At 52.5% G+C, this 10,015-nt stretch overlaps 1 protein-coding gene across 36 annotated transcripts in view; it reads left to right on the forward strand.

The window, feature by feature from the left end:
* Positions 1 to 10,001, forward strand: part of Trak1 (trafficking kinesin protein 1) — a 154,683-nt gene extending 144,682 nt beyond the window's left edge. For 18 of the 36 annotated variants that reach the window (XM_087562523.1, XM_087562527.1, XM_087562531.1 and 15 more), the window contains 2 exon segments: positions 4,013 to 4,115; positions 7,279 to 10,001. In XM_087562523.1, coding sequence (XP_087418649.1) covers positions 4,013 to 4,115; positions 7,279 to 8,041 — 866 coding nt within the window. In that variant the 3' untranslated portion in view covers positions 8,042 to 10,001. 36 annotated transcript variants of the gene reach the window in all.
* The last annotated feature ends 14 nt before the right edge of the window (positions 10,002 to 10,015 follow it).

Here is a 10,015-nt window from a genome sequence, read left to right on the forward strand (position 1 = left end):
CCAGTGTAGTCTGTGAAAACCGCACTCATTTAAAACAGGCCTCTGAACGTCTCCTGTATCTTTAGCCCCAGGATGCCAGAGGCAGAAGCCAGGAAATAGCTTTCTGCCACCTCTTAACCAACACAGAGATCCAAGCTGTGCTCAGAAGCAAAAGGAGTAAAAGGGACGGCCTGCCACAGAAAAGAGGAGGCCCACCCAGCGAACCCTTGCTTCTGCTCAGTCAGTCACACAGCGGGTGCCCCGAGGGAGCAAGCTCTTCTCCCTCACTGTGTCCCACTCAGTCCTGCCACTAGGCCCTTTTTCAAGATTTTCAGATACATTTGGACATTTTTTTGACATTTTTAGAAATTATTCATGTGATCTTACATAGCTTGGGCTGAAGACGCGGTTCGGCCGCGGGTAGAACACTTGTTCAGTGTGCAGGAGCCCTGGCACCGTATAGACCAGGAGTGGTGTACGCCTATAATCCTAACACTTGGGAGGCAGAGTCAGGAAGATCGGATGTTCAAGGTCATCCTTGGGTACATAAGTAAGCGCTGGGTCTCCTGGGACACACGAGCCCCTGTCTTGTGTGGCAGGGCCAGCATCTCCTCACAGCCTCAGTTTATGTCGCCTCTCAAGACTCCAGCTGCAGCAACAGGCTTCAGTGCCTCTGAGCAGCCCCCTGGGATGGTCCTTTTAAGATTGGCTTCTAGGGTGTCATTCAGAGAGGAAAGTGGTTACTCCAGCACATGCCAGCTTGCCCTGGCCCACAGAGGATAGAGAATAGAAAGGGCTTCATGAAACATGTGTCCAGACATGGCTGCCCAAGTGGGCAGAGTCCCAACATCCGTCAGTCCCCGTAGGGCTCCTGAGCTTAACAGAGCATCTGAGTCCTGCCATGATCCCTCTCCTCTTAGCACTTTATCCTGGGAAGCCTACACCCTCTGTAGGACAGCAGCCCCCTGGTTAATGTAGACATCCCCCAACTCTGTTGGAGACTTAGGGATGTGTCAGGGGTGACCCACCGTGGGTCCTAGCCATAGGCAAACGGGAGGTGTTATTTCCCAGATGCCTTCACTCCGAGCAGAAGCACTCAGGCTACATCTGGAGCAGAGTGGGCCCCACCCTTCCCGCGCCTTCCAACACAGCTGGCCAGAGGGAGCGTTTGCCTGTGGTACACTACTCTGCTGTGCTTCACCCCTGTAGGTCTCTGGTAACCAAGGTTTAGTTGATTTTAAAACTTAGCCAGTGCTTGGCATCAGCACCAGGAGAAGGAAGAACTAAACGTAAGGATTAGGGTTGTTAAATTAAAGAAAAATCCACTTCTATATAAAAACTATCAGCACATTTCTAGTGGTCAGGCAACCCAAACAGAGTGGGCTCTCGTCTTACTGAGCACAGAGCCCAAATTAGCTCAGGACAGAACCTCTGGAAGTGCCTGGCTGGCTTAGTAACAATGGCCTCGAACCTGCTTGACACCTGCCACGCAGCCTTAGGCTGTGATCAAGTGCAGTGTCCGTCTCTCCAGCTGGAAGCCCTCCAAGTCAGGCTCAGACAAGAATAAGGACTTCAGCAGGAAGTTGGAGTAGCCATTCCAAGGAACCCCGCCCTTTGTACCCTCAAACCGAGGCCTGTGAGGTAAACACCATTTTTGAACTTGCAGCTGAGCTGGGCGTTACGCTTCGGTGTGCAGCATGGTCTCGGTGACTCCGGATTTGAACCCAAGCCCCAGCTCTGCTAAGGGTGTTTTCGTGTCTCTTGCTTTCAAAGCTTGGTCTCTTCCCAGAAGCCGGTGGCTTGAGGATTCAATGTTTTGCTTCTCTGGGGCAAACAGGAGGGGCTTCTGGAGAGCTCTTCCCAGTGAAACTCACTGTCTCTGTATTGTGTCCCAAGGAAGGGAGGCACAGCTGCGTCCCGGCAGTCCGTGGTGACACCGAGAGTTCGAGCACCCAGGCATCCCAGTGGTATTGTGGAGGGGCCGAATCTCTCTGGCTTTGGCTCTTTAGACAATCAATCCTCTTGGTCTTCAGAGCTGTCCATTTTGTTCCTGGGGAGTGAGGGGGTGTGTGGATTTTTAGCAGCCTTTTCCTATCTCCCAAACCCATTTGGATGTGATGGGTTTTCCTTCTGATGATTCAACCCCATCTCTAAAATGTCCTCCCTGGAGATTGCATACCTAATGGGCCGGGGAGGGGCGGCTTCGCATTCTGGCCTTGCGTCCAGATGGGGCTGCACTTCTAATTCTAATCCTGCCTTGCCTTGTTGGGTTAATATTTTTAGCGTTCCCTCCTACTACCATGTGTCTTAATGATCTGCCTGCTCCTTCCCCTTCTCTGTCTTTCCCAATAACCTCCTCTCAGGCTTCCTGTTGGTTTTGTTCCTGGACTTTGTTGCTGTCCAGGACTTGTGATTGTCCGGCTGACCTTCTCCTCATAGCTTGGGTCTTTCTTTTGTTGGCACCCCGCAGCATCTTCTCGGTTACCCGAGCTCGGGGACCACCGCTCGCACCCAGTGCTAACGCCATGGTTCACAGAGGCAGTCCCCGTGCTTCATTTGCTTGTGTGTCCTTCTGTGCCTCCCGCTAAGCCTCTGTTTGTGGTCCCAATACTGGCTGCCACTCCAGGTGTCACCCGGCCCTCAAGGGACAGAGAGCTGGGTCACACCGCCAAGGTCCCCCTTCTCTTCCAGACACCCCCTGTGGTGTGTCTCCAGCCGACTCCGTATCAATCCTTTGTCTTTTTTTTTTTTTTTTTTTTTTGGTTCTTTTTTTTCCAGAGCTGGGGACCGAACCCAGGGCCTTGCGCTTCCTAGGTAAGCGCTCTACCACTGAGCTAAATCCCCAGCCCCTCCTTTGTCTTTTTTTAGTTGTTTTTTTGTTTTGTTTTGTTTTTAACTCACATCCATTTTTTCCTTTTTTTTTTTTTTTTTTTTTTTTTTGCTTTCCAAACCCAAGAGAAAACTTCCGCAAGAAGATTCTCTCTTGTAGTTGAGTCTTCATAGCCTTTGGGTTTCTGGCCTCTGAAGCTGGAGTCTTTTTCCCAGGAGGTCTCTGGGGGCTGAGTTGCTGCAGGGCTGGGCAGTCGGTTGGGCACCTTGTCTCATGACTTTATCTTGCATGGGATTTGACGCGCACCCCCCGTCCCCCACAGCACACACTCGCTATTTCTTTTCCTCTCGATGCTCAAGTTATGAGTTAGGATGACCTTGACAATCACGATGTCGTCTTCAATTCTCTCCCCGTTCCTTTGCTGGCTCTCTGGTGCATGGTCCTGATGCTACCCTGATTTGCTTCGCTCCAACCTTGGTCATCAGCTGCCTTAACAACATCTTGGAGCATTCAAGGGAGGCCATCTTGCCTCAGACTTAGTGAAAATGGGTGTCTTAAGAGACTGTGTTAATGAAAGCGGGCAGGGATGAGGGTGTGGCCAGACCAGACTGGGCCCAGGGAACTCCTGTGTGTTGTTGTTAAGGCTGCTGAGAACACCTCCCACCATGATCATCTCAGGTGTCTGGACAGTAGTGGAGCCAGCTTCCCTGAGCCCCTTTTGTGTGAACAGAAAAGGGAGCTGTATGAACCATGCCCTGCTTTCAGGAGCCATGCCCACTCCCCCTTCCTCTGGGCAGAGCATTGGTATCTGCTTGTCACTGTAAAGAAACAGACAGCAAACATGCTGGAACAAGGCAGATTTGAGCTCTGAGGTGGAAAACTAAATTTAGGCCTCCTTGGCACTCCCCGATAACCCGGGAACTGGATCCACTACTGGTCCAAGAAGTCTGATGAGGAACCCTGTCTGGATTGGGCCGGAAGCTGGGATTCGATGCTCTGCAGACCAGTGCTCAAAAACGTGGTTATTTTTGAGAGGCCACCGCCAGTCCAGAACATTGGTGTCTCGACTTCCACGCCCAGATCCAGTTGACAAGGTAGCCCGTCGCTACTCACACCTGTGGAGGGTGCTGCTGGATATTAGCTTCTGTCATGGTTTATGTGAGCGCAAAGAATGTGTTTGTTCTCCTTCCTCTCCTGATCTAGCGCACCACCCTGGGAAGTGCATGTCACAGACCAACTCGACTTTCACCTTTACCACCTGCCGCATCCTGCACCCTTCAGACGAGCTCACGCGGGTCACGCCAAGGTAAGGGACTGTGGCCCTGGAGTGGATGGCCCTGAAGTGGGTGGAAATGGGACAAGTCAAGGACAGGCCTTTCTCACAAGATGTCATGATGAAAGTCAGGAGGTTCATTCAAAGGCCGATTCCAAGACACGTGTGGTGTCGCATGCCTTAAATCCCTGTATTTGAGGCCAACCTAGTCTATGTAATGAGTTCTAGGACAGCCAAGGCTACATAGTGAGACTCTTGTCAAGGAAAAAAAAAAAAAGCCAATTACAGACACCGAGACCTGAGTTTGAGCGCCAACACTCATATAAAAAGAGCTAGGTCTGGTGCGACATGCTTGTGGATAGATCCCTAGAGTTTGCCGGCTGGCCAGCCTAGCCTGCTTGGTGAGAGAGACTATCCTGTCTCAAACACAAGGTAGATGGTGCCTAAGGAACAATACCTAAGGTTGACCTCTGGCACCACACACACACACACACATCCACTCATATGCATACACAGAGCCAAGCCCAACAGGCTTAAACTCTTATAGGCATCTGTAGACTCATTCTGAGTCCCATCTTTCTTTCTGAACGCCTAGGCCTTGTTTGTTCAGATCTAGGGTAGGTAGGGGTCCGGGAAACCTCTCCACAGCTATAATGTCAGTTCTTCGGGCCTCTTTAGATGACCGAAGCCGTCATCTCTGCAGGCCCCCGGGCTGAGTCCGGAGAATGGAGTTCTTTCACGGTAGAGTTACCGAGCTCTGTAGAGGCTTTCATCTCCCTGGAGCAGACTCCAGGAACCACACACCACAGCCAGACTCTAATGGCCAGTGTTAAACACTGTGGCGGAGCCGCATGCCCCGTGGGGCTTGTTTCTGTCCCCAGTACCAGCTGGAATGATGCTGGTCTGTTTGACTTGATTTCAGCCACCTGGCTTCCCTCCTTGCCTTCCAGGGGAAAGAAAGAATGGTCTCTCACAACACAGAAGAGTGACGCCGCCCTACACACACAGACACAGACACACACACACACATACACACACACACAGACACAGACACAAACACACAGACACACAGTCACACACAGACATAGACACACACACAGACATTGACACACATACAGACACACACACACACAGACACACAGTCACACACAGACATAGACACACACACAGACACACACACAGACACACACACAGACACACACAGAGACACAGACATAGACACAGACACACACACACACACACACACACACACACACACGTTCTTTGTGACACAGTCCAAAGTCTAGATCCCAGAGTTAATGGATGGTGTTAGGGAGGGTGGTGTGAAGGGCCAGCTCAAAGGGGACAGCCACCCCTGGGAGCGCCTTAAACTATGAATAATTCTCCACAGGTCTTGTGAGGATGGCGGCGAAGCAACCATATGCCCCGTTGAGCTGAGAGGAGATATAGGGCAGAGAGTCTGAGCCCACGGGCAAGGCAGGGGGTGAGCACACGGCCAACGGAGCCTGCTCCTGCAGGGCCATGCCCAAGGAGCTGTGTGTGCAACTGTGGCTACCACTAACCTGGGGAATGGAGGCTTCCATGTGTCTCTGTGGTTGTGCCTGGTTAACATGGCCTTGACCATTACCCTAACCCAGCTAAACCCCCAGACCAGCTGAATGTCAACACTAATGATGTCCTAACAGAAGGTTTCACCCAATGGGGGTCCCTGGATTTTTGCTTTGTTTCTGTCCCTTGCTGCCCCAGGGAGATGCTGGCTTCCAGGCCTGTAACTTTGTTTAGAAGAAGTTGCTTTTAAAGCCACAGAATGTTGATGTCCCTTGTGAAGCCAAGTACTAAATGTATACTTTGGACTGAAGCCACAGGCCTCAGACTGCCCCAAGTATGTCTTCCCCCAGAAGTGGCTATATGGGGGGCGGGGCAGAAAAGCCTTGGAAGTGAGGGGTAAGGGGAGCTTCGAGGGATAAGGGGGCTGGGGACTGCCTTGCCCGAGGTTGGAAGAAATGAAGCAGGAGGGGAAATAAAAACCCTGAAAACCTTCATAGGGATGGCCACACCCATTATCCTTCTAGGCTAGAACATTCTTACCTTCTAGCAACTATCAGTGTTTACAAAATCCATTCCTGTGCCTTTTGCCAAGTCTTCCATTCTTATCCCAGGAACTGCTGCGCTCTCTCCAGACAGTCTCCGTTCCCTTCCTCTTTCCAGCTGGTACCTGCCCTAGGTGCCTAGGCCTCCCTTGAGCAGCCTGGGGACAGGGCACTCTGACTTAAGTCCTGGGGACTGCTCAGCTGGCCACTCCAGCTGAAGCCCAGAGCCAGCAGCCACTGACATCGGTCCCACGCGGTGGTGCCAATAGCTTCTTCTTTGTCCCTCTGCACCCTCTCAGAAGCAGGGCAGACCTCCCCGAAAGCCAGCGCCGTGAGCACAGGCTGCCACTTCTCCCTGCTGCCTGCATCCTGGTGGCTTTCCCAGCTGGATCACAGATGCTGGGACCCCACAGGTCTCCAGTCAACAGGCTGGGGCGGATGAGCATGACTTCTGGTCAGAGTCATCCAGATGGCTAACACTCTGTGGGCTTTGATCCTAGACAGATCAGTCACGTTAGAGGTGGCTTCCTTTCCCTGCCCTGGCCAGCCCACTGCATCCCATGGAGTTTGGGACAGCAGGGGGAAGAAGGGAGCTGGGACAGCAAGGGGCAGAGGCTGAGCACTGTGCCTCAGCTGCTCTTTCGCAGTTCCTGTAACAAGCTCTCTTGCTCACAATCCTGGTTTGCATCTTAACTCGGGAAGGTCCAGGTTTGGAAAAAGGACTTTCAGGGGGTAATTTGGTTGCTGAAGGGCCTGCTTCCTGTCCTGTCCTGATAGCAGTTGGGGCCACTTCACACGTGGGTTCAAGTCCAGGATTATCTGCTTACCAGCCATGTGCAGCACTAAGCCATCTGACGTTAGAGCCTGCTGCTTCACGTACAGAAGCAGAAAGCTCTGGGATGCGCAAGGGACCATATGCGGCTTCCTGTTAACTTGAAGCACAGTAAGGGGACCCCCCCTCCCTCAATGAGGAACAGATGCAGACACACAGGGCACAGCAGGGGGTGTCCTCTCCTACCCCTTCTGCACACCACGCAGGAGACTGGGCCACTGATTGTTGCAAACATGTCACTCTGATGCATAACCAGCCGTCCCTTTTCTTTCAGCCTTAACTCAGCCCCAGCTCCATCTTGTAGCAGCACCAGCCACTTGAAATCCACGCCGGTGGCCACGCCATGCACCCCCCGGAGACTGAGCCTGGCCGAGTCCTTCACAAACGTCCGAGAGTCCACGACAACCATGAGCACGTCCCTGGGGCTGGTGTGGTTGCTGAAGGAACGAGGCATCTCAGCGGCTGTGTACGACCCCCAGAGTTGGGACAGAGCCGGCAGGGGCTCCCTCCTCCACTCTTATACCCCTAGGATGGCTGTGATCCCGTCCACCCCACCAAATTCCCCTATGCAGACGCCCTCGGCCTCCCCGCCCTCCTTCGAGTTCAAGTGCACGAGCCCTCCCTACAACAACTTCCTGGCTTCCAAGCCTGCCAGCTCCATCCTGAGGGAGGTGAGGGAGAAGAAGCACGTGAGGAGCAGTGAGAGCCAGACGGACGTGTCTGTCTCCAACCTTAACCTTGTGGACAAAGTCAGGAGGTTTGGGGTGGCCAGAGTGGTGAACTCAGGACGAGCCCACATCCCCACCTTGACTGAGGATCAGGGACCTCTCCTCTGTGGACCGACCGGGCCAGCACACGCTCTTGTCCCTGGGGGCCTGGTCCCCGAGGGACTGCCTCTTGGGTGCCCCAGTGGCATCCGACGGAATCGCAGCTTCCCCACCATGGTCGGGTCCAGCGTGCAGATGAGGGCTCCTGTAATCCTCACCTCTGGCATCTTAATGGGTGCTAAGCTCCCCAAACAGACTAGCTTGCGGTGAGGCTGGGGGATCGCTGCCCCATCTGCTCCCTGCCTCCTGTCCCCGACAGAGCACTCACACCCTTGTCTCCTCTGAGGTCTGCTTCTTCTGAGCTAGACAGATCAACCGTGTGCCTCGAGGAGGGAGGTGGACCTCCACATGGTGTGTATACAGGACTCTCTCTTCCAATCCACAGGAAGTAATAACCCTACAAGGTCACACTCTGGGGAGGATGGCGCCTGAGCTCACCTAGGGGAAGGTGGTGTCCTTTCTTCCTTACTTTTAAGAAGCACTGAAATTCCCAAGGCTGTTCTTATCCCATGGATAGGAATCTGGTGAATTCTGCCTAAGACTGTCTGGTTGCACACGCAGCCGCCACGTGGCACAGGTCTCCTTGCTTGCCTGTGACAGCCGACCGGGCTGCCCGCCCTCAGAGAGTTGTCCTTTCAGTCGTAGGTGGCCCAGCTTCATCAAGGCAAGGTCTGCACTATCCTGCCCCGACGGCCTGTCTGTTCTCTAGACATGACTTCTTCTCATGTCTCTGACTTGAAGTTAACCTTGCATTTTGTCACAAGTTGTCAGGGTTAGAGCCTGACGCGAAAAGAATGTATTTACACTCCGACGACGCACCATCAGGCGGCCCCTCCGAGTTCTGTTCGTTTGATTTTCCTTTTCTTTTCCATTTTTAGAATTTTCATTTGCAGGGAAGTCTCAGTACTGGCAGTTTCTCTCTTGGTTCTGACACCAAAATGCAAGGGGCGCACACGCTGACTTGCTAATGACATAGCTTATTTCCGGGACCCAGTGTCACACAGCCAGGTTGATATGTGACCAGTTATCACTGTAACCATAGGATCAAGGGGAAAAGGGACAAGACCGTTAGCCCTATACACAGTGGAGGGGAGGGGCCGAATCCATAGCACACCGCAGTGCATCCTGGGTCAGGGTGTGTCAGGGTTGATGGCTGCTGGCCCCTTTGCACTCTGAAGGGAGCTCGGGCCGTGTGGTAGAACTCTGTGGCCATTCTGTGGCTGCATTTTTTTTTCCAGTCCTCTCGTTTCAAAACTAGAATTACGTTTCCTCCCCATCCCCCAAGTGTACTGTCCCCATTTCCACCCATAGGAAAAGACCAGAGGTGCTTATGAGTGGAAGAAGCGGGAGCAAGTGAGTGACCTGGGTCGGTCGCCGTCAGCTGTGCAGTGACGAACTTTTATTTATTATCCACGTGTGCTGTATTTTAATCAGATGCCCTCTCTGCTTCCAGCTCCAGCCTCTGTGTGTGTGTGTGTGTGTGTGTGTGTGTGTGTGTGTGTGACAGAGAGAGAGAGAGAGAGAGAGAGAGAGAGAGAGAGAGAGAGAGAGAGAGATTGATTCCGGCCCAGGTATATATTATTTATTTACTTTTGTCTGAGGATGGCTGTACATCTGTGTGTCACATGGTCACCTGCCCCAGACATCTGTGGAAGATGTAGCACCCTGTGTACTAGAAATTATCACACGAACAACCCCTCCCCCAGCAAAAGATGTGTCCTTGAATCGAGCAAGGGTCACCTTATGTCCACCAAGGATGCTCGAGAAGGTCCCCAAGCAGCAAACTTCAGTCCCACTATTTCAAACTATTTATTCTCCAGACGGAGCTGGTTCATCATGTTCTCAGCTCTCCTGGTTGCCGTGTACGTGTGCAGTCACTCCAAGTAACATACCCTTTTATTTGAATGTATTTTTAAAGCAGTAGGTAGGACGGCAAAGGAGGGTGACCACCTTGGCGTGGATGGACCGTGTCACATGTTCAGAGGGGCCTCCTGTCCGCACTGGAAACGCCAGTGTGAGAACCGGCACTTCAGAGGTCGTGATAGTGTAGTTAGCAAACCGGTGATCAACATTGAGCCACACTACCTAAAAGCCTGTTGTAATGCATCAGACCGGTGACAAGATTTCATTCACTAACGAATATCAATAAAACAAGCTCAAAGGATGGAAACCTTTTGTCTTTCT

The sequence above is a fragment of the Rattus norvegicus genome, chromosome 8 (assembly GCF_021556685.1).
Source record: "Rattus norvegicus strain SHRSP/BbbUtx chromosome 8, alternate assembly SHRSP_T2T, whole genome shotgun sequence".
NCBI lineage: Eukaryota > Metazoa > Chordata > Mammalia > Rodentia > Muridae > Rattus > Rattus norvegicus.